The following is a 25,425-nucleotide window of genomic DNA, read 5'->3' as shown; positions in this document are numbered from 1 at the left end:
CGTGTMGTCAAGTGCAGACTGCTCCTTGAAAGAGAAACTGCCGGTGCACGCTCAGTCAGCTGGCAGTTAGCCTACAACTACAGAGTTCATGGGACACAATCTGGGTGGGTGGATTCAGATTCCGTAACTGAAGACAATTTTTTGTTGTTGAAGTTTTCTCTTCTGTCTGAATTGATGTTTGTGCCTTGGACATCATGTCGCGCAGGAAGCAAGCTAAGCCTCAACATGTACAGTCGGATCATAATTCGTCTGAATTGGAAACCATCGGTAAGTTTGGGACAAGACTGTAGGTTAAATGTTATTAAGGGAAACTACTGTGCAATTGAAAATGAAATYTATGTCATTTAATAGTTGTGTGCAATTCTGTACTGAGTTCGGGCAATGTTAGCCTGACATTAGAAGTTAAAATTATAATTGTTTCATTGAGTGATGACTTGCAATAGAGCCTTCACATGCAACTTTTCTTTCATGAGTTTTACCATGCTAAATATGATTGTTAGTCCAATTGTCTGTGTATTTCATTGTTGTAGGTCTATTTATTCATMTAGACCTAATGATGCCTAAATAAAGTTTGAACAATGATCACGATTCAGTTTTCATGTCAGACATTGTGTTTATGCCCCTTTTAATTGAACAGAAATGATGCATTCTGAAAAGTCATTAGAGTTCATATTTTGCACGCATCATTCCCTGGAAAACAGTGACAGTGTTACTGTTGTATTGATGTATTACTAAATACATAAAAATTAAATGACATTTTCAATATTTTACATAGGCAATAAATTATTTGGCTACATTAAATRATATTGAATATATTAACTGAATTTCAAATTGATGAAAAAGCTGGGCAATTAGGCTACTTTAGGCTACATGACCAACATTATTATTCATTGTATCACTGTCCTTGTGATACTCCTAACTGAAATAATATTTATAGAGGAAAACGTGTCATTAGTGGCAGAGGTTTATCATAGAGTGGGGAGGGATCTGAACAAAATATCAGAGCTACTTCTCCCTCCCCTTAGACAGGCAGTGTCTCTTGTGGCTCAGTTCCTGACACCTATCTGAGTGTAATCTCTCCTAAGCTTGTAGATTTGGAAAAGCCTTGAGCTCTGAGACTAAAGGGTTCCCTTACATTATTTTATTACTGTTGATCGTAGGCAATCGCTGTATAACATACAGTTTAATAAGTGATTACCCAATGTCACTACAAGGGGTACAAGTGCATACAATAGCTGCTTTTCTCTTCCTTTCTTTTTCGCTCTGGGTCCGTCAATGAGGTGGTGCTCTACAGAATATAGTAAATAAAGTCATAGAGTAGAGTGGGGTAAGTTAAGACATTTTTTACATTCAGCATCACTCAGTCAAGGGAAATATAATATTCTTTCTAACAAAGATATTTACATATACACTATTTCAGGATGTTGTGTATTCATGTAAACATTGTAAACATAGCTTGTCCAAAAATAGTGGTCTCTTGGCACGGGGAAGGGGTGAGTTGAGCCGCGGGACAGGGTAAGTTAAGCCGCCTACAAATTTCTGTACTGAATGAAATATTACCACTACCTTTTTATAACCATGTCTATCTTTATTTCGCAAACACTATTCAACACAATCACAATTGCTTTTTTGTCCTTTAATAATTTTTATCATCTTTTAACACAAGCGTAAAACCTAACAAACACTTTACACTTATTTGTTGTTACGCTTTTAACATAGACCAGGCCCTGTTGTTGCCTCATATCCCAGTGYTAATGCCTTGCATTACACCTGGGAAGAAAACACTTTTATTTGAGGAACTTGCCATTGGCTCAACCATTGGCTCAACTTACCCCATGGCCATTGGCTCAACCATTGGCTCAACTTACCCCATGGCCATTGGCTCAACCATTGGCTCAACTTACCCCATGGCCATTGGCTCAACTTACCTCAAAAGGCAAACATTTTGACTACATTAGCCCACACAGCTACAAGGATGCACTTTCACGCTAGGTTTAGGACCTTATAGAAAACAATCTTAAAATACATGTATCCACTCCGGGTTTAGATACAAGCATCATGAAACCTCTAACACAATAAATTAATTTGACTTGGTGAAAATACATTTTTTGGACTTAACTTGCTTGTCACTTTTTCCTTGTGGTTTATTCCTTCACAGACTTCATGAATTTATCATATCTTCCTAAGTACTTGGTCAAATGATTAATTTGGTGTATGGTTTCCTAGAAACAAGGGRGGCTCAACTTACCCCTTTGGCTCAACTTACCCCACGCTCCCCTAATATAAATGCTATATATAGTCATAGCTGCGGGATGTAGAACAAATACCAATAAAAAAACTTTTTTCAGCATCTCTGCTTTAGCAAAAAAAGGTGGTTGTACAATTAAGAACAGTATCTGGCAGGATTCAATAGTTGGAATTGTAAGAGTTGTTTCCCTGTCCTTTCTCTGTGATTGTCATTCTAATGGAATCCAGAAAGAACAAAACTCTGTCCTCAAACATTTACATCAAAAGATGCAAAGTCATGGGCAAAGACACAAAACATCCACATCAAATTAAATATTTTTCTTGATCAAATAACATGGAAAACAACCTCTTTTTCTGCAGTATTCACTATCCTTACAAACCACTTAATGCAAGTGTACAGTACCAGTCAAGGGTTTTTCTTWATRTTTTTCTTTACAAAAAATATTTTAGATTTTAGATTCTTCAAAGTAGCCACCCTTTGCCTTGATGACAGCTTTGCACACTCTTGGCATTATCTCAACCAGCTTCACCTAGAATGCTTTTCCAACAGTCTTGAAGGAGTTCCCACATATGCTGAGCKCTTGTTGGCTGCTTTTCRTTCACTCTGCGGTCCAACTCATCCCAAACCATCTCAATTGGGTTGAGGATGGGTMATTGTGGAGGCCAGGTCATCTGATGCAGCACTCCATCACTCTCATGCTTGGTTAAAAAGCCCTTACACAGCCTGMAGGTGTGTTGGGTCATTGTTCTGTTMAAAAACAAATMATAGTCCCACTAAGCGCAAACCAGACGGGTTGGAGTGTCACTGCAGAATGCTGTGGTAGCCATGCTGGTTAAGTGTGCCTTAAATTCTAAATAAATCCCACACAGTCACCAGCAAAGCACCCCCACACCATAACACCTCCTCCTCCATGCTTTACAGTGGGAAATACACACGAGGAGATCATCCTTTCAAACCCACACAGTGTATCACAAAGACARGGTGGTTCGACCASACATGTGGAGATCATCCGTTCACCTACTCTACTTGGCCCAAGCTAGTCTCTTCTTATTATTGGTGTTCTTTAGTAGTGATTTCTTTGCAGCAATTTGACCATGAAGGCCTGATTCACGCAGTCTCCTCTGAACAGTTGATGTTGAGATGTGTCTGTTACTTGAACTCTGTGAAGTCTGTTAACTGCKATTTCTGAGGTGCAGTTAACTCAAATTAACTTATCCTCTACAGCAGCGGTAACTCTGGGTCTTTCTTTCCTGTGGCGGTTGMCATGAGAGCCAGGTTCATCATAGCGGGTTTTTGCAAATGCACTTGAAGAAACTTTCAAAGTTCTTGAAGTTGTCCGGATTTACTGACCTTCATGTCTTAAAATAATGATGGWCTGTCGTTTCTCTTTGCTTATTTGAGCTGTTCTTACCATAATATGGATTGGTCTTTTACCAAATAGGTCTATCTTCTGTATACCACCCCTACATTGTCACAACACATTAAGAAGGAAAGAAATTCTGAAAATACACTTTAACAAGGCATACCTGTTAATTTAAATCATTCCAGGTGAGAGAATGCCAAGAGTGTACAAAGCTGTCATCAAGGCAAAGGGTGGCTACTTTGAAGATTCTCAAATATAAATATTTAACTCTTTTTTTGGTTACTACACGATTCCATATGTGTTATTTCATAGTTTTGGTGTCTTCACTATTATTCTACAATGTAGAAAATAGTAAAAATTAGAAAAACTCTTGAATGAGTAGGTGTGTCCAAACTTTTGACTGGTACTGTACATTACTGTATTCTACATAGGCTGGTCATCTACGCTTGTACCTGTAGACTTTCCATCACCGTGAAGAAAAACAATGCACAATACAGTACTTGAGTACATTGAGACATCAAGTGGTTTGTGATGATGTGATGATGAGGCTCAGTTGGTAGAYCATGGCACTTGCAATTCTAAATTCTAGAGTTGTGGGTTCATTTCCTACGGGGGACCAGCACGAAAATGTATGCACTCACTACTGTAAGTTGCTTTGGATAAGAATGTCAACAAAAATGGATAAAGAATGAAAAGACCATTTCAGTTTTCACATAGAAAGAAGTCAAGAAACTGAAAAACATATGAAGCAAGTATTTTTATACTCCACAAGTATTATCAGATTAACTTTTTTGTACAGGCTCAAGTTACAAATGCTGGTAAACACTGAAATCCATTAAATGTTTTTTTCCCACAAAAGTAGTACACTGGGCCTTTACTAGTCCTGTATTAGCAGACCAATATAGACTCTTCAGCGTGGGGGACTCCCCCCCCCCCCCTCCTTGGCATTTCTTTTTTTGCAGCATCCCTCCCCCCAAATACTTCCCGCCACTATGTATAACCCTTGCTTCCTTCTTGTCTGTTTCAGGGGGCACACACCAGAGTTTAGGGACTCCCCCCACCTTGGACTCTTGTGCTCATGTCTGCAGTAGATGCTGTGCTGAGTTTGTTGAACTATCAGATCTGGAACTACATGTCAGGGATTGCTTTTCCAATCAGTTAGTCCTGATTGTCAATGACAATGAAGACCCAGTGTCATCTGCTGAAATGTTCCCTCTAGCCTTGTCGCCCAGTACACCAGGGGAACCAGGCGAAACAGTCAACAACTCTGAAATGGAAGAGTGCAGTGATCTGTTGGAGGAGAAACCAGAGGGGAATCAAAACTCTATGGATGTTTCCAGAAGTAAGAGAAGCAATGGCCGACTCGATAGCACCAGTAGCAGCCGGAGCAGCAGTACTGACAGCCTGACTGATATTGTCTCATGTATCTCAGTTCTCCCAATTTCACGACCTCAACCTGGCAACAACCTGTCGGAACAGCAGGGGACATTATCATGGTTCAACAGCAACGTCATCATTGAAAACCTAGAGAGCACTAAAGTGGCCGTGGCCCAGTTTTGCCAGCAGAGCCGATCGGACACCGGCAACAGTGGRAGCAGTAAGATGGCTGTCTCATCTCTGATGGAGAAACTCCTGGCTCTGCAGCTGCAACAGATCCACCAGCTGCAGCTGATGGATCAGATTTGTCACCAGGTCTTACTGTTTGCCTCCCAGAGGTCTGAGGTAGCAGAGTCTCCAACACAGACACCCACCAGCTGCCCTCAGGGTAGTCTAGCATCAACGCATGCCAGCCAGCTGACAACCCTCAGTTCTCATCTATCCCAGCAGCTAGCTGCAGCCACTGGGTTAGCCCACAGTCTCGCCACTCAGTCTGCCAGCATCAGTCACTTTAAACAATTAACAGCAACAGTACAGTTACCGCAGAGCCCCCTTGGTAGCAGCCTTGTGCACTCTAGCACCGAACCCTTACAAAGCATGGGTAAACTCATAGCTTCAGCAGTTAGCAAGCACCACTCTAGAAAGAAGTACACTCATGCTAATGGTCTGTACCCTCAACTAAATGTTTCAGCCCATAGCAAAATGAACTCACCAGCACTTGGCACAGGTATCTTGCTAAACCCATCGAATAAACCATGTCTACCTCAGCCACCATCCAGCAATCAAACACTCTCTAGCGCTGGACCAAGCATTGGTGCAATTGTGGAGGATCTGAATGCTTTGACGGCATTAGCCCAACAAAGGAAAGGCAAACCAACCAACGTGACTTCTTTAGAACGCAAAATGTCTTCTGAACAGGCTTACTTTAAACACAAATGCAGGTTTTGCGCTAAGGTATTTGGGAGTGACAGTGCRATGCAGATCCATTTGCGATCCCACACTGGGGAAAGGCCATATAAGTGCAACATCTGCGGGAATCGTTTCTCCACCCGTGGGAACTTGAAGGTACACTTCCAGCGGCACAAAGAGAGGTACCCCCACATCCAGATGAACCCTTACCCTGTTCCAGAACACCTTGACAATATCCCAACCAGCACAGGAATCCCTTATGGCATGTCTATGCCACCACAGAAACCAGTCACATGCTGGCTGGAGAGTAAATCATCCCTAGCCACCTTGACTACTTCTGTTGGCCGGTTGCTCCCAACTGTATCACCCAACTTACCCTTTCTTATCAAGAAAGAGGAGCAGCCTGTCTCAATAACCACGCTTTCCAGTCCAGGCGTACGTGAATCATCTAGTGCGGTAAAGTCTACTAAGAGTGTTAACCTTGTAGAGCCTGGAAAAGTKCCCACCATCKCCACATTGAATCTGAAAAGAGAAGATGTTAAACCCCCTTTGACCTTTGTCTCAAAGATGAGCTCGAGAAAAGAAGGATCAGCTGACTATATATCCGCCAACATCACTTCCATTAGCACAAATCCCATCAAGTRGGAGCAGTTCAAGACCAAACAACCCTTTGGAGGAGGAGTCCATGATCCCCTGCAGACATCAGAGACCTCAAAACTCCAGCAGCTAGTGGAGAACATTGACAAGAAGATGACGGACCTCAATGAGTGCATCATTTGCCACCGCATACTTAGTTGCCAGAGCGCCCTCAGGATGCACTACCGCACCCACACAGGAGAGCGGCCCTTCAGATGTAAAGTGTGCGGACGGGCGTTCTCTACCAAAGGGAATCTGAAGACGCACCATGCAGTTCATCGTGCCACGCCGCCACTGAGGGTCCAGCACTCCTGCCCCATCTGCCAGAGGAAGTTCACCAACYCTGTTGTCCTACAGCAGCATATTCATATGCACATGGYTGGCCAGATTCCKAACACCCCTCTCTCTGAACAGAGCTACGCAAAGTCAATGGAGTCTGGCGGAGGTTCAGTGGATGAAAGGAAATTAGAAGAGTTAGAGAACCTTTCTGATGATGATATGGACTTCAATGACTGTGGGATTGCAGGCATGTCCAGGTTTATTAACTCCTTATCTGTCAGCTTGTCTCCTTCTGATAGTACAGGAGCAGGCTCCTTTGATGCCCAGAAGAAACTCAACTATCTTAGGCCAGTGGAGGAGACGCAAGTCAGCTGGTTTAAGACAAAGGGACTGGCTAAAGAGGATCAACATGCCTATGACTCATCATCTCTTTGCGGTGACCAAAGTGATGGGAGACTTGCTGTTTCTGAGAATACAGCTGCAAAGCACTTTTTTTCCCCAAGCGAGAGTGTTCCAGTATGTTCTAGCCCCACAAGATGTGAGGAAAGGTACCAGAATGCTTTATCCCAGGCAGATATCAATGCAAGCCCTCTGCAATTCACTGACACTGGCATGGCATCTCTTCACCACCTAACATCTTTAAACCCACTAAAGGATCCCACTAATATGGTCCACACATTCTGTGAACAACGAGGCACTGCATGCAATATTTGCAGCAAGACCTTTGCCTGCCAAAGTGCCTTGGACATCCATTATCGAAGCCATACCAAGGAGAGACCCTTCCTTTGCACAGGGTGCAACAGAGGGTTCTCCACTAAGGGGAACCTCAAGCAGCACATGCTAACCCATCAGATGAGGGACCTGCCATCCCAGTTGTTTGAGCCCTCCATTCCCAGCCTTGCTTCCAGCTCCAATTCCTCTGTACATCCTCTGGCCTCCCAAATGATCAAGCCAGAAGTTAACAGTTTCCTGGGTAGCGTCCCCTATGGGGAACCAAGGGATCTTCAAGGCAGTTTGAGTTTGAGGATGTCCTCAGCCTCCTCCTCCCCAGTGCTCGCTGCCCTGCCACCTCYACGAACTCCCAAGCAGCATTACTGCCACACTTGTGGGAAAACCTTCTCTTCCTCCAGCGCCCTGCAAATCCACGAGAGGACTCACACTGGGGAGAAGCCGTTCGCYTGCACTGTCTGTGGTCGGGCATTCACCACCAAAGGAAATCTGAAGGTACGTTCCACTTTTGCGTTTACGAGATAGGATTTAGACTGATTMACTAGCAACAAAATGTAAAAACTGTGAAAGGGATGGGCATGGATATATTGGAGGGATATATTGTTTTTTGGGCATCGTTTCATTCATTAGTGCTGCAAAATGTAGGTTATTTTTAAGTTTTTAAACAACTAATTGACTGACATCGGTTCAATTATTTGAATTCCATTCAATTCATATTTGCTCTGTGAGCTCCGTGTGCGGTTTCTGTAGAGATAAATCAGATCAAGCCTGAACTGTGCGATGTAGTAGGGAGTTTTAGTTTCCAACAGGCCAATATTCCACATAGTTTAGCTCAGAAAACGTGGTAATTAACTACAATGACCATATTCCATAGTCTATGCAGAGCAAGACATGGAGACTGAGAGAAGAGAAAATGAGAGATTGAGAGGGATAGAAAGCAGTTGCTTCACAAGACTGAAAATACATGATCTAAAGGCTTGTTCACACTTCAGGCCTTCATGTTCAAATCAGTTGTGTTTTCAAATCCATTTTGGAATACTGTCTGTCCAAATAGCAAGAGACAAGCAGCCGTTTGCTGACATGACTATGCTRGTTGTCATAGTAATGGCAGGTGTGTGCACAGAGGTGTAAGCTGATTGGTAGTTGTGCTCAGGCTTCCTATCACTAGGAAGTTATGTAGCAAGCTAAGTTGACAACAATGCCTGCCATGGAGGTTTCCCAGTTGCTTTGAATGTTCAAAACCATAGTGTAGGAACACTTTTAAAGCCTCAAAGGACAAGACGATACAACTTTTCAAAAGTTCTTTTTGGCTAGCCAGGGCAGTCAACTAAGTTAGCTAGCTAGGTAGCTGTTTAACTTTCTATCACATTCACTCATTTGTTTGTAAATCATGAACAAGCTAAATAGGTACCACATGTTCTTGTCAAACTGTCAACAGAGCAGTTAGCAAGCAATGACATGTGCCAAATAACAGTCTAAAAACCACTCGAGGGCAAACAAATTAGATTTGACTGTTACAGACACAAGTCACATGGCCAGGAATCAGATGTGTATCTGACTTCAAATCACCTACGAAGGTCTCAACATCCCAGAATAAAAATCTCGCGCCAGCTCCTCAATTAAGTTTTTGGGGAGATGTATGAGAAAATATACTAAAACGGGGAGCGGAAGCAGGGCGGTTGCTCCACCCCCCTCGCTCTGCAAGTTTTTGTCAGTGCTATGGGCCAAATGTCCCCTCCCCTTCCCAATTTCAAAAGGTGCTCACACCTGCTAAATCGTGGGAGATGATGTATATCGAWTCATTACACTGTGATATTTGTCTTCATAAAAGGAGTGTAACTTACCATTGCTCTCTTCCTCATGTAGGTCCATATGGGAACTCACATGTGGAGTAGTGCCCCCACCAGACGAGGACGCAGACTGTCTGTGGACGGACCATTGATGTTTATGGGAACCCATCCTGTGAAACTATCAGAGCCACTTCAGAGGCCAGACATTAGGTCCAGTAATGGAGACTCCTTTAGTCTCTGGAACCACTGTACAGACTCCTTCTCTAAGAATTTGGCCATGAGGACCAATGATATCTCAGTCATCCAGAACGGAGGCGGGCCTTACCTCTCTGGACCATTGGGACATGGGGCCAGCTCACCCAAAGGGAGTGTAAATGTTGGTCTAGACAAATTTCCCCGTACAGAACACAATGCTTCTTTGACGCTGCCTGGGGAAAATGATACAGAAAGAGCGACTTACTTCCGTTTCACTCATTTGATGGAGGAGAGGAAGGAAATGATTGCCAATTAAAGAGACTGTGTATTATTTAAGGGAGAGGGAAGGCTGCTGTTGTTGATGGACTACAGCTTTATTTTTTGAAGGAAATGAACTGCGATGTTGGAATAGACTGAGTTTCTTTGAGTTTGTGTATAAATGAGAATAACCTTACTTGGAGTCAAGTGTCTAGTAAAGTCTCCCTGCTTTTCAGTGTGCTTATTAGAGTTTGACAATTTTTTATGACCTGGGTAAATTAGCCTATTGGTTGTGTAATTATGCTTAATGTTACGGTTTTTATCATTCTAATATGATTTTGAGGTGTTGATTATGTCATTGAAGAGGAATTCACTTGTAGCATACTTTGTCATATCTTTGTGAAACACATGGATATATAATTGATGTGTCAATATCAATGTACTAATATACTTTATACATCGGGTGGGTCTAATCCTGAATGCTGATTGGTTAAAACCTTATTCCAGCCGGTGTCTATTCCACAAGTTACCACTGACTAAATCTATGGTGTTAAAATGCCTATTTACTCTCTTCCATCTGTCTACACAATCCACTGTCTCATCAGCCCAGCCAGGCAATTTATAAACTTGATCTCCACTATAAAAAGTATCTAGACATGATCTCACATTTCTTTTAGAATAACATTTCATTTTCAACAGCGGAGATTTGTATAAACTCTCTCGACATTTACAACATTGTTTCAATATTCAAATTCGATCTCCAGCTGTCCCATAGTAATGAACGTTTTGGGACGTAACAAATAGGCAGCATCGTTTCTCATCCAGTCGAAATCATAATTTTTATGGATATATACAAAGAAATGTCAATTGAAAAAAGGTAAAACAAAACAAAGTGCAGCTAGTTTGCAGTCTTTCCAGCTTCAGTTTGAAGTGATTGTGTTACTGTAGCTGTGTTGTTGGCTAGCTCCTCTGAACAACAGTGTCCTGACGAGAGAGCACATTTTCTATGGCAAGCAAAATCGCGCCTCATTAGCTCATTGTTATGGATGTATCCAAATAAATGTCACTAGAAAACAGCTTAAACAAATGCAAATGCAGCTACCGTTGTTATTCTGGCTGCACTGTTTGACGTGACTGTAAGTTAGCAGTATGGCAATGGAACATTACAAAAAATGAATGACTGGGACACGTCCATAGATATAGAACAAAAAGACTGAACGACTGGGTCGCATCTCTGGCAACCGAACCGATAGAACGAATGACCAGCCGGCTTGGGTAGCAACCCTAGATTTGTGTCAGGACTATGTCTTGTGGTAGGATGAAATAGTATTAATAAATTAATCTAAATAAAGTTCATCAAAATATGTCAACCATTATTTGAATATGTTGGTAACCCGTTTTATAAAAGTGATAATGCCCTAGAAGCCGGTGTTTGGAGGATATATTGGCACGGTTTGCTGGCCCAAMACAAAGTCTCTGGCCTAACAATACCCGTGCCAATATATCCTACAAACACCGGCTTCGAGGGCATTATCACTTAAGTAATTCATGTTAATTTACTATTTCTCAAACACTCACAGCAAAATATGACTAATATGTAATAATGACATTTCAAATAAGGAGGCAACATACATTGCACATGTAGGCCAACTGTAAAGAGAAGGACTGTTACTTGAGGTGCTGTAATACATTGTTCATCTTTTTACCATTGGTTTTCAGAAAACGATTGCCCATTACACCACTTCTGTGCCTCAGTTGTTGTAGAATCCTATTCTGTGATATGCTGTGGAAACTGTTATCTTTTCCACCGGTTCAATAACAATTGATATACATATTCATGGTAAAGGTGGACCTCAAAATAAAAATAAAAACATTGAGATGGGTTATAGCTTTGAATCACGTTATTCTAGATGTCCTTCCTGTGGGCYGCAGGTAGCTTAGCAGCTAGAGAGGCAAGCCAGCAGCCAGAGGGTTGCTGGTGTCAAATCCTAGATGCCATTGCCTGRCATTGTGGGCACTTAAGGCATTTAACCCCCCACAACAACAGCTCCCAGGACGCCCAGTGTGGCAGCCCCCAAAACCTCTCCAAAAACATATGTATGTACTCTTTGTATGAACCAATAAKGTCATGTGTTTCTGTCCTGAGGTGTTTAGTCACCTTATTCAGCATTCAAGTGTGTATGCCCTCTGCTGATGATACAATTTGTTGATTTGATATGACATATCAATTTCCAGCTAACAGCTAATGGAGATATGCTACTCTGTTGTGTACTACACCTTGTCACTTTTAAAGTGTCAGTCACCTAGGGATATTATATGTGTTTATCTTGAAAGCTGGACTCAACAATGTCATGCTATTGCTGTTACACTATCGTATTGTCAATTTCGTCAGTGTTTTAACAAAGACCAATAAGCATATTTTGGCTTTTCAAACATTGCTGCAAGTTTCATTTTACATGAAAACGTTTTCACTTTGTATATTTATTTTCACGTTGCATCACTAATTCACAAAATTAACATTTGAGTCAGGAGTCAGTACTTTTGTCTCCTGTTTTACTCTAGGGAGTAAACCTGATTCCCGCTGGTTGTGAAACACTACCCCTATCTAGCCTGTATGGCTGTAGCAGTATCCCGGTGAAAAGCTTAACAAATGCACAACACCTCTGACTCATAATGGCCACTAATATGTCCATTGACGGTAACCACATTCATCCCACATATCAAATCCCCTGTGAAAGAGACATGGTCCCTGTGCTGTCACAACCTATTATAGATATCTGACCAGCTGACAGTGCCGAAACCTTAAACCAGCCCTTCGCCATTAGCATTAGAACATGAGTAATCAACTGGAATGAACCAGTACAGAGCCCAAAACAAAGGCCAGTTGGTCCGAAGCTTTTCAAAGATACATATCTGATAGAGACAGATGAATGTCGCACGCACGCACGCACGCACGCACGCACGCACGCACGCACGCACGCACGCACGCACGCACGCACGCACGCACGCACGCACGCACACACACACACACCATCACACACACACACACACACACACACACACCACACACACACACACACACACACACACACACACACACACACACACACACACACAGTCTTGTACAGCTAACCTTGTGGGGACACACAATTCGTCCCATTCAAAATCCTATTTTCCCTAACCCTAAACCACCCTAACCCTAACCCATACTCTTACCCTTATCTTAACCCTAACCTTAAACCTAACCTTAACCCAAAACCTAACTTAACCCTAACCCTAAACATAACCCTAGCTCCTAAAACTACCCTAGCTCCTAACCCTAACCTTAACGTAATTCTAACACAAACACTAATTCTAACCTTAACCCTAAACCCCCTAGAAATAGCATAATGTCCCCAATTGGTCAAAAAAAATGTTGTTTACTATTCTTGTGGACACACACACACTATAAACTTTGTTTAAGCGTGGTATCACTTGAGATATAACGTATGCAGTGGTGGYAAAAGTACCCAATTGTCATACTTGAGTAAAAGTAAAGATACCTTAATAGACAATTACTCAAGTAAAAGTGAAAGTCACTCAGTAAAATGCTACTTGAGTAAGTCTAAAAGTATTTTGGTTTTAAACATACTTAAGTATCAAAAGTAAAAGTATAAATCATTTCACATTCCTTATATTAAGCAAACCAGACGACACAATTCTTCTTGTTTTTAAAATTTACGGAAAAACCAAAACTCAGACATAATTTACAAATGAAGCATTAGTGAGTTCGCAAGATCAGAGGCAGTAGGGCTGGGCATGGATGTTCTCTTTATTTATTGAATTTGACCATTTTCCTGCTAATCTGTCCTGCTAATCATTCAAAGTACTTTTGGGTGTCAGGGAAAATGTATGGAGTAAAAAGTACATTATTTTCTTTAGGAATGTAATGACGTAAAAGTAGTCAAAAATATCAATAGTAAAGTATACCCAAAACACGACTTAAGTAGTACTTGAAAGTATTTTTATGTAAGTACTTTACACCACTGAATGTGTGTTGAATCATTTGAATCACATGGGTCATTTGGGGAATGGTATTTTCTAGTTCTGAGAAGTTAGATACTGGCAAGTTGAGTATGTATTGTCAGACTGAGTTTGTCCTTGATGGACATGTTGACTTTTCCAACAAATAACAGAGAATAAGTTGGTTAAAATGTTGAATGTACGTGACACCACACATACAATCTCTGGTGATATCAGTCTTACAAATGAGTGGTTTGTATGGGTGTGAGTGAGTGCATTAGCTTTACAGTGAATAATATCCTCGGTGTTGACTCGTACCACAATAGAAACATAGAATTCTCTGGAGAGTCACCAAATACATTCCAAAATGATTATACCTCTGTCCAGGGTTATTATTATTGAAATATGTACAGTGTTTTTCAGAATACATTGTAGAGAATCAGACAGAGGAGCAAGTGAGGGGGGAGTGAGAGGCTATACACAATGAACTCAACAGCTTACTTTTTAAACTCATCACAGGCAAACAAACGTGCTTTTCTAATCATTGCATATTTCACTTCAAAACTGCCGAGGTCAGCGTGCTGTTTGCAAGATGGCATTTCCTTTGTAAGCATTTGAACAGTGATCCTCACACTTTTGTTACAGTGACAATGGAAATATTCAATAATAGAAGACCTGCCAAATCTCCGGCGGGGCGAAAATCTACCCCCCCCCTCCACCGAACCAGAGCYTTGATAACATTGTGATTATGCCTTTGTGTCTATCTGACGTGCCTATTGCACAGATCATTTCTGATCATAAACGTGCATGGGTCAACTGTTTCATGGTGACCCACCGGCCAGCCGACTCCATTTGTGCCTGTGTTTCTAGAGACAGGTTGGGAGCAGGCAGCTTTAGCCTGAATTCATCTGTCTACATCAACCCTCTGATAGCTCACAGCCCATAGCTGGCTTAGTGCTGTAGCCTAGTACTGTATATAGCTTATCAATGTCACTTTGACAAGAATTGCCCTGTTATCTGAATAGAGTTATAGGTCCCACTTCAAATAAACTTCAACTCATAAAGGCCATATAGGCATTAGTGGTCTYTGAAGGTTTGTGAAGGCTTGAAAATAGTTATATTTGATGAAAGTGTGACTATAAGGGTTATTCCATACTAATAATAATCAGTTATTTACAATTTGCATTTGTCCACAAATCACCTCATGTATGAAATATTTTATGAATAAAGCAGTTGGGATATACTAAGCTAAAATATGGAATTGTTTTAAGATGGTCATACCATGGCTCATTTAGCTATTTGATTTGGAATTTTATGACCTCTGTAGGTATAGAAAAATATTTATAAAACAATTATTAATATTGTATTTGGCCTTTACTGCTATAGCCCACAGAAACGCATTGAATAWCAGATGAATAAATGCCAAAACATACAATCCAAAATATTTCTTAATTAAGGTTTAGAAGTGTCTGTCCTAAATCTAGGAAAGAAAGTTCACAAATTATAAAAAACATTTATGACACATATTTTACCCCTTTTTTTGGGGCACAAAAGAAAACTGCTTCCAGACTTCCGGTTAACTTTAGATGAGTTCCGTGATACTTGTGGGGTCGTACAACAAAATGGAGAATACCATTGTGTTCGTGAGAGTCTCATCTTTCCATGGAGCGGTATATAGTCTGTAGGCCAAACCGTTCGGATGCTACAAATGTTTTTGTGGGAAGACTGATCTTTGGGATGTTTCCTGGTCTCACAAACAGTGCTGTAGCTCTGCCACTTTCAACCGCAGGTGCGGAAGACCGACATAGGCGGATGAGGTGGATTGAAACAGCAGAAAAACGTTAACATAATCTTTCAAGTCTGCTTGATTCACAGGTATGTATATATCCTTCCCTCCCTGAATCAATACAACCACATTGTAGATTTGGTTAGTTAACACTAACAGTGACAAATAGCATTGTGTCGATGCATCTCTCTCTGGTCATCACTCATTCTGTAAAATCACCTCATTCATATTCTGACAATCTCTGAAACTGACTTAGATAATACCTTTGATGATACAGTGGTAGCAATACATGGTTATAACATCTACAGAAAATACAGAAATACCAAAGGTGGAGGTGTGGCTGTTTATATTCAGAACCACATTCATGTAAAGCTTAGAGAGGATCTCATGTTAAATACTGTTAAAGTAATATGGCTACWGGTTCATCTGCCTCACCTAAAGCCCATTCTGGTAGGAAGCTGCTATAGACCACCAAGTGCTAACAGTCAGTATCTGGATAATATGTGTGAAATGCTTGATAATGTATGTGATATCAATAGAGAGGAATATTTTCTGGATGATTTAAATATTGAATGGCTTTCATCAGGCTGCCCACTCAAGAGAAAGCTTCAAACTGTAACTAGTGCCTGCAATCTGGTTCAGGTTATCAATCAACCTAGGGTAGATACAAACAGCACAGGAATTAAATCATCAACATGTATTGATCACATCTTCACTAACGCTGCATAAATGTGTTTGAAAGCAGTATCCAAATCCTTCGGATGTAGTGATCACAATATAGTAGCCATATCTAGTAAAACCAAAGTTCCAAAAACTGGGCCTAATATAGTGTATTACAGGTCATACAATAAGTTTTGTAGTGATTCCTATAATGTTGATGTAAAGAATATGTGTTGGTCCGTGGTGTGTAATGACGAGCAACCAAACGCTGCACTTGACACATTTATGAAATTGCTTATCCCAGTTACTAATACGCATGCACCCATTAAGAACATAACTGCAAAAACGTTTAAATTCCTGTGGATCGATGAGGAATTGAAAAATGGTATGGTTGAGAGGGATGAGCCAAAATAAATGGCAAATAGGTCTGGCTGTACAACCAATTGGCAAACGTACTGCAAATTGAGAAATCATGTGACTAAACTGAATAAAAATAAGAAACTACACTATGAAACAAAGTTAAATGACATAAAGAATGATAGTAAAAAAGCTTTGGAGCACCTTAAATTATATTTTTGGTAAAAAGGCAAACTCCGCTCCATCATTAATTGAATCAGATGGTTCATTCGTCACAAAACCCACTGATATTGCCAACTAATTTAATTATTATTTAATTGGCAAGATTAGAAAATTTAGGCATGACATGCCAGCAACAAWCGCTGACACTACACATCCAAGTATGTCTGACCAAATTCTGAAAGACAAGCATTGTAATTTTGAATTCTGTAAAATAAGTGTGGAAGAGGTGAAAAAACGATTGCTGTCTATCAACAATGACAAGCCACCGGGGTCTGACAACTTGTATGGAAAATTACTGAGGATAATAGCTGACAGCAATGCCACTCTCTTTGACATATCTTCAATTTAAGCCTACTATAAAGTGTGTGCCCTCAGGCCGGGAAGGAAGCAAAATGTATCCCCCTACCTAAGAATAGTAAAGCACCCTTTACTGGCTCAAATAGCCGACCAATCAGTTACCAACCCTTAATAAACTTTTGAAAAAAATAGTGTTTGACGGGATACAATACTATTTTACAGTAAACAAATTGACAACATATTTTCAGCACAAATTTATAAAAAAAAGATTGTGGGGGCTGTTTTGTTAGACTTCAGTGCGGCTTTTGACATTATCGATCATAGTCTGTTGCTGGAAAAACATATGTTTTTACATATGGCTTTACATCCCCTGCCATATTGTGGATAAAGAGTTACCTGTCTAACAGAACAGATGGTGTTCTTTAACGGGCAACAAAATCCAGGTAGAATCAGGAATTCCCCAGGGGAGCAGTCTAGGCCCCTTACTTTTTTCAATCTTTACTAATGACATGCCACTGGCTTTGAATAAAGCTACATGGAACTCTATTCCACATCAAGTAACTCATGCAAGCAGTAAAATTAGATGTGAAAAACAGATAAAAATACACCTTATGGAACAGTGGGGATTGTGAAGCAAAACAAACGTAGGCACAGACACATGCATACAAACACACGATAATATACGCATTATACACACACATGTACACATGGATTTTGTGTTGTAGATATGTGGTAGTAGAGTAGGGGCCTGAGGGCCTACACTTACTATTTTGTGAAATCTGTTGCGAATGTATTGTAATGTTTAAAAAAAWMTATAACTACCTTATTTGCTGGACCCCAGGCTTACATAATAAATACAAATACAAATACCTCTGCTTTCATTATTCACACCATTGCCCTCATCAAATCAGCACCTGTGATATTAGTTGACATGGATATAGTGGTGTCAGTAATACTATAGTTTGTTTCCTCACACCTCTGACTGCTGTAACTGCTCTCCTCTCACTGTTTATCACACCTGTATTATATCAATCTATCTATCTTGTCTCTCAATGCATACTCCAAAAACAGAGAGCCAACATCCTGATCTACTTTTCTCATATGTCCTATACAGTGGGGTAAGTTTACTTCTGAGTGACATTGTATCAGGTGTAGAGCGTATAGGTTATCCTTCCCTCAGGGTTGGCTAGTTCTCTGTCCAGCCTAATATCACTCAGCACCTGTCATCTCAACCTCATATCCCCACTAAACACCTGATCTCCACTCTGTTACACACAGCGGCGCCGTGCATATATGTTTTAATAAATGATTATGGGTAGCCTGTGGCTAGGAGATAGACTCTGCACCTGGAGAGCATTCCTCTAAGGTTACTAGGCTGTGTTTGTTGTTTAGTGAACGTGTATGTTTTCGTCCCATTTGATGTACAAAAGACATGACAGTATTACATTCCGATCAGCAGGCCTCTGACCTATTATATGTGTGTCCCAAATTGCACCCTATGTCTTTTATAGTGCACTAAATTTGAAAAATATAGTGCACTATAAAGGGAATAGTGTGCCCTTTGGCCATTTGGGACATAACTGGGTCCTGTGTTTAAGGAGTCACACAGGGAGGGAGAAAAAATGTGGAGTTTTTGAAAAATGTGTCAAGTTCATTTTTCAACTTGGCATGTACATATAGGCCTTGAAAAATCCAGGTGAGTGCACTAATTTTGACCATAGTCCTATGAGCCCAGGTAAAAAGAAGTAGGCCTACGCTATGGAATAGAGTGCCATTTGGGATACACACCTAGTATGTTTTTTCATTCTGTGAGAGAGCAGTCAGCTCTCTGAATAGTAATAGCTTGGTACTGCTGGGATATCTGTGTCACAGAGGAGCAGTCTGTGGAGGATGAGGGTGGACATGGTAGGAGATGGTGAGAAAGGTGAAACTGCCATTCACAAGGCTCTGATCCCCCCCGAGAGAGAGAGAGAGAGAGAGAGAGAGAGAGAGAGAGAGAGAGAGAGAGAGAGAGAGAGAGAGAGAGAGAGAATTTACCCCCATTCACACCCTATTCTGCTCTTGAACTTGATATACGGTAGAGGAAATTGTCTGCAATTGTAAATTATTTACAACTTTACCCATGCATTGTAAATAATGCCTGTATTCTTAAACCTGATAGGGTATAGCCTACTGCACCCCTTTTAAAATCTTAGAACGAATTCTGTGTTGTCTGAGCAAGTGGTTAACACCAGTTCAGTTGAGGTTAATAATCAGGGGCGCAACTTTCACTTGGAACGGGGGGAACATGACCCCCCAACATTCTGAAATTGCATTTCCCCCCCCCCCCAATTTTATAATTGCACTGTGATTCATAACACGACACCGGTGTGCTTTAAGACCATGCGGATGCCTCAGAGTGGTTGGGTAGGCTGTTTTCCGGTTTCAGCCGGCTGGATTTAGGACCGCACAGACACCACAGAGCAGAACAAGTGGACAGGCTGTGTGAAGGCAAAGCTTCTGAGAAGCTGCCATATAGGACCAGCACGGGAGAGATGAACAGAGGCGGATGCTGTCTATGTTGCACTTTTTCTTCAAGTTTTAAAAGCAAGCAGAGCAGAAACTTGCTACTCTTTAGTTGACTGATCTAGCAGCTGAAGTAAATTCTGTTTGACAGCAAAAAAGTATTTATTCCCAATGCTGAGCTAGTAATGGAACTAAAATGTTACGTTAGCTAACGTTTCATCCCTTCTAAACTGAATTGAAATTGAATTGAAAGAACTACTAGCAGCTAGTACAGTGGTCCCGTGTGGCTCAGTTGGTAGAGCATGGCGCTTGCAACGCCAGGGTTGTGGGTTCATTCCCCACGGGGGGACCAGGATGAATATGTATGAACTTTCCAATTTGTAAGTCGCTCTGGATAAGAGCGTCTGCTAAATGACTTAAATGTAAATGTACAGTGCATTCGGAAAGTATTCAGACTCTTGACATTTTCAACATTGTATTACGTTACAGCCTTATTCTAAAATCTATTAAATTGTTTTTTTCCCATCATCAATCTACACATAATACCCCGTAATGACAAAGCAAACTGTTTTTAGAATTTATTTGCAAATGTATWAAAAAAAWAAWATATAACATTTACAGAAGTATTCAAACCCTTTAATCAGTACTTTGTTGAAGCACCTTTGGCAGCAACTACAGCCTCGAGTCTTCTTGGGTATGACACTACAAGCTTGGCACGCCAGCATTTGGGGAGTTCCTTCCATTATTCTCTGCAGATCCTCTCAAACTCTCTCAGGTTGGATGGGGAGCATTGCTGCACAGCTTTTTTCAAGTTTCTCCAGAGATGTTCCATCGGGTTCAAGTTTGGGCTCTGGCTGGGCCTCTCAAGGACATTCAGAGACTTGTCCCGAAGCCACTCCTGCATTGTCTTGGCTGTGTGCTTAGGGTCGTTGTCCTGTTGGAAGGTGAACATTCGCCCCAGTCTGAGATCCATGAGCACTCTGGAGCTGGTTTTCATCAAGGATCTTTCTGTACTTTGCTCCGTTCATCTTTCCCTCAATCCTAACTAGTCTCCCAGTCCCTGCAACTGAAAAACATCCCCACAGCAAAATGCTGCCACCACAATGCTTCACCATAGGGATGGGTGCCAGGTTTCCTCTAGACTTGACGCTTGGTATTCAGGCCAAAGAGTTCAATCTTGGTTTCATCAGACCAGAGAATATTGTTTCTCATGGTCTGAGAGTCTTTAGGTGSCTTTTAGCAAACTCCAAGCAGGCTGTCATGTGCCTTTTACAAATGTGGCCACTCTACCATAAAGGCCTGATTGGTGGAGTGCTGTATAGATGTTTGCTCTTCTGGAAAGTTCTCTCATCTCCAAAGAGGAACTCTGAAGCTCTGTCAGAGTGACCATTGGGTTCTTACTCACCACCTGCACCAAGGCCCTTCTCCCCCGATTGCAAAGTTTTGCCTTGGTGGTTCCAAACTTCTTCTATTTAGGGATGATGGAGGCCACTGTGTTCTTCCGGACCTTCAATGCTGCAGACATTTTTTTGGTATCCTTTGCCAGATCTGTGCCTCGACACAATCCTGTCTCTGAGCTCTAGGGACAATTCCTTCYACCTCATGGCTTGGTTTTTGCTCTGACATGCACTGTCAACTGTGGGACCTTATATAGACAGATGTATGCCTTTCCAAATCATGTCCAATCAATTGCATTTACCACAGGGAGACTGCAATCATGTTGTAGAAACATCTCAAGGATGATTAATGGGAACAGGATGCACCTGAGCTCAATTTCAAGTCTCATAGCAAAGGGTCTGAATACTTACGTTAATAAGGTATTTCATTTTTTATATATATATATATATAAATGTACAACAATTTCTTAAAACCTGTTTTCACTTTGTCATTATGGGGAATTGTGTGCAGATCAATAAGGGGGGGAAATGATTTAATCTATTTTAGAATAAGGCTGTAATGTAACAAAATGTGGAAAAAGTCAAGGGGTCTGAATACTTTCCAAATGCACTGTAGCTACCACAGCCAGTTCAGCTCTAGCTAGCCTCTAGCTATCTGTCAGGTACTATCTAACAGAGCTTTTGTGTTTATGGAAATGTTTTGTAGCATTTGTTTTGTCCCGTTTCAACATAAGTACATTTGATGATGTACCATTGCACCATTAGCTAGAGCTAGCCAAAAGTTAAATGTTGTGCTAGCCAAAAGATAATGTTAGCTAGGTAGCTAGCTCACTAACTTTAGCTATTATTTTTGCCTCAATCACACTAGACCTGAATCAAACAATGAAACCAGCAGCCAAACAATTGACCACCGATATTCTGATGTTTTTTCAGCGCACTGTGAGTTRTATTAGTCAGTATAGCAACGTAACGTTATTGACCTGTCAGTTTCCCWAGCTAATTCCCTACTTTTCAGACTGAGTGGGGTGTGTTGGGTTGGGGCGCTGCAGGGCCGTGGACCCCGAGGTGCAGGACGAGTTGACCCAGCTATATTGTGTGCAAGTAAAAAGAGCTCTACAGTACTATTAAGCTTATGACATGAATTATATGGAGGGTTTACTGTTTCTGTGTGATAATGTGTGGGTGTATGTGTGTTTTTATAAAACTTTTGTTTTTCAAACCTTTCCCTTGAGACATTAAAAAAGATTATGGGAAGGAAGTTGGGGAGAGAGTTAGTGACTAGACTGGTGGGGTTCAGGCGTGCGGGCGGCTTGGGATGGCTGAAATTGAATGTAGAGGATGTCTAAATAAAGACAATCAAAAATATTTGTACTTTATTTGTAAGAGTTGTTAATTTGTTAGGCTATTGGTTAAAGATATTTGATTATTGAATGATTMATTATTGAATTATCATTGATCTAGTTCAGTCTTATCAATCACTTAAACATATTAAGGATCTCTTCCCTAGCTTGATGACTGTGGGAATRTTTTCTTACTTTTTGTTCTAAATCGAGATGGCTAGAAGGGCCATGGYTCATATTAAATTGTGTAGAAAGTCAGGAAATTAGCTTTAGATGCCCCCAAAAATGGGAGGACCCCATGACCCCCCCGCCAAGTTGTCCCCCCCACTTCTAAAACCAAAGTTGCGCCCCTGTTAATAATACAGTCTGCAGTGCAGGATGATGATATTTAAGATGACAAACACATGCATCTCCTCCTATCTGCAGCTGCGCCTATTATCAGTAACCTCTAATATAAATATTTAAATCTACTGCTCGGACAATACAATCTTCACTAGAGGCAATTCGTCTCCTAAAAGATTTCATTTGCATGGGGAGAGGGACCATGCATCATCACGTCATTTRTGAAACCAAATATGAATCAATTGTGAGGAGGCCTGAATTGTCCCAAAGCTGGCAGGCTGTTGTATATACATACAGCAAGGCCATAGACTTAAACTGTGATGTACATATTCACCCCTATAGTAAGGATAAAAGTCACAAGATAATTCAGCTTTGGCATCAAAATTCATTATTAAGGGGCAAGACCTGCCCTTATCACTCTGTAGCACAGTCAGAGCCTATCTGCTGTGGAGATCATGCGCCACACCGCTCCATTCAGCCAGTTAACCTTGGCTGGCTATGCACCTGCTATTTAACCACAACCCTATATGGCTTCTGTCTGGGCAGAAATGAATGYGAGCAGATAATACGTAGACTACACTAATACACTGTTAATGGTATTCATTGAACAGAAACATCAAATGTATACTATTATTAAAGATCATATATATTATTGAACTTTKCTTCATTTGACTTCATTTGTCAGCYTTCTTTTCAACGTTGCTTAGTATTGCCATTAGAGGCCTTTCGTTGGCCTTTTACTGTGCMGACATCATGACACAATTACACTGTCCAGAATAGTAGTGTTACACTGTCTGAGTCCCAAATGGCACCCTATTCCCTATATTGRGCACTACTTTTGACCAGTGCCTAGAGAATATCGAAGGGCCCATAGGGCTCTGCTCAAAAGAAGTGCACTATATAGYGAATAGGGTACCATTTGGGACTTAACCACTGACTGTACAGCAGCTAGATAGTGATGCATGCAATGGGTGCAATCACACACACGCGCACGCACGCACGCACGCACGCACGCACACACACACATACACACACACACACACACACACACACACACACACACACACACATACATACACAAATTAACTTATCTGTGTATTAAAGTAGTCAAAGGTTTAGTATTTGGTCCCATAGTCCTAGCACACAATGATTACATCAAGTTTGTGACTCTACAAATTGGATGCATTTGCTATTTGTTTTGGTTGTGTTTCAGATTATTTTGTGCCCAATAGAAATAATGTATTGTGTCATGTTGGTGTCACTTTTATTGTAAATAAAAATATAATACTAAATACTAAATACTTCTACAATAATGTCAATCCTACCATGATCATGGATAGTACTGACTGAATCGCGAATGACGATGAGTGACAAAATTACAGACACACAAATATCATACCCCCAAGACATGCTAACCTCTCACCATTACAATAACAGGGGAGGTTAGCATTTTTTTATGTTGACACGTGCGTCTGTAACTTTCTCCCTCATCATTATTCACGATTCATTCAGGACTATTCATAATCAAACACAGGCAGCAAACGCATCCAACTAGTTTGAAGAGTCACAAGCGTGATGTAATCATTGCATACTAGGAATATAGAACCAGATACTAAACGTTTAATATTTTAATACACATATAAGTGAATTTGTCCCAATACTTTCGGTCCCCTAAAAGGAGGGAATATGTACAAAAGTGCTGTAATTTCTAGATGGTTCACCCGATATGGATGGAAATACCCTCAAACCCTAAAACCTGCACTTTAACCCAATATTCATTGTATCATTTCAAATACAAAGTATTGGAGTACAGTGCCAAAATAATAAAACAAAATGCTTCTCTGTCGCAYTAACTACAGAGGGCACTGTATACCCTCCTCTGCTCTGACTGATACTAAACATTATATGACCATGAAATCAGCACGCTGCCCGCCTGGCACACGCTGGCACGCCATTGTTCAGAAATTATGTCTCAGGGCAGCTGGTTGATATGATAATCGAGAGTAACTGATGAACCATTGTTTGTGTTTCTGTGTGTGGTGTGTGACTCAGCACTACAAGAACAGATACAATAAATGTAGATCTTACTACCACTGAACCATATTTGCATTTCATCCCCTTCAATTTCTCCTAGGGAATAGATGCTAAAATGTGTAATACTGTACTTTACAATGGTGTGCATTAGTAATCATTTCAACAAGCATACCAACCAGCATCCCACTGCTGGTGTATCTCTGAAGATAAGCAGGGTTGGTTCTGGTCAGTCCCTGGATGGGAGACCAGACGCTGCAGGAAGTGGTGTCGGAGGGCCAGTCACTCTTTCCTCTGGTGTATAAACAATATCCCAATGTCCCAGGGCAGTGATTGGGGACATTGTTCTGTTTTGGGAGCCGTCTTTCGGATGGGACATTAAACAGGTGTCCTGACTCTCTGTGGTCACTAAAGATCCCATGGCACTTATCGTAAGAGTAGGGGTGTTAACCCTGGTGTCCTGGCTAAATTCCCAATCTGGTCCTCATACCATCACGGTCACCTAATCATCCCCAGRTGCTAATTGGCCCATTCATCCCCCTGTAACTATTGCCCAGGTCTTTGTTGTAAATGAGAATGTGTTCTCAGTCAACTTACCGGGTAAAATAAATACAAGCAATGGGTCTGTGTTATTTTGTTGTTGTAAGCAGCCACMTCTATAATAGACACAACAGACAAATCTATAGGGGGAGAGATTCTGAG

The 25,425-nt window shown here is 41.1% G+C and overlaps 1 protein-coding gene across 1 annotated transcript; it reads left to right on the top strand.

The window, feature by feature from the left end:
* The first annotated feature begins 4,739 nt into the window (after positions 1–4,739).
* On the top strand, positions 4,740–11,864 carry LOC111952230 (sal-like protein 1). The gene is made up of 2 exons (XM_023970778.2): positions 4,740–8,036; positions 9,408–11,864. Exons 1-2 carry the CDS (start codon positions 4,818–4,820, stop codon positions 9,840–9,842), a joined length of 3,654 nt encoding a protein of 1,217 aa, XP_023826546.2. The 5' UTR covers positions 4,740–4,817; the 3' UTR covers positions 9,843–11,864.
* The last annotated feature ends 13,561 nt before the right edge of the window (positions 11,865–25,425 follow it).

This window comes from Salvelinus sp. IW2-2015, linkage group LG26 (assembly GCF_002910315.2).
Source record: "Salvelinus sp. IW2-2015 linkage group LG26, ASM291031v2, whole genome shotgun sequence".
Taxonomy (NCBI): Eukaryota; Metazoa; Chordata; class Actinopteri; order Salmoniformes; family Salmonidae; genus Salvelinus; species Salvelinus sp. IW2-2015.
The sequence above is the reverse complement of the archived record's forward strand: the minus strand, read 5'-3'. Positions and strand labels throughout refer to the sequence as shown.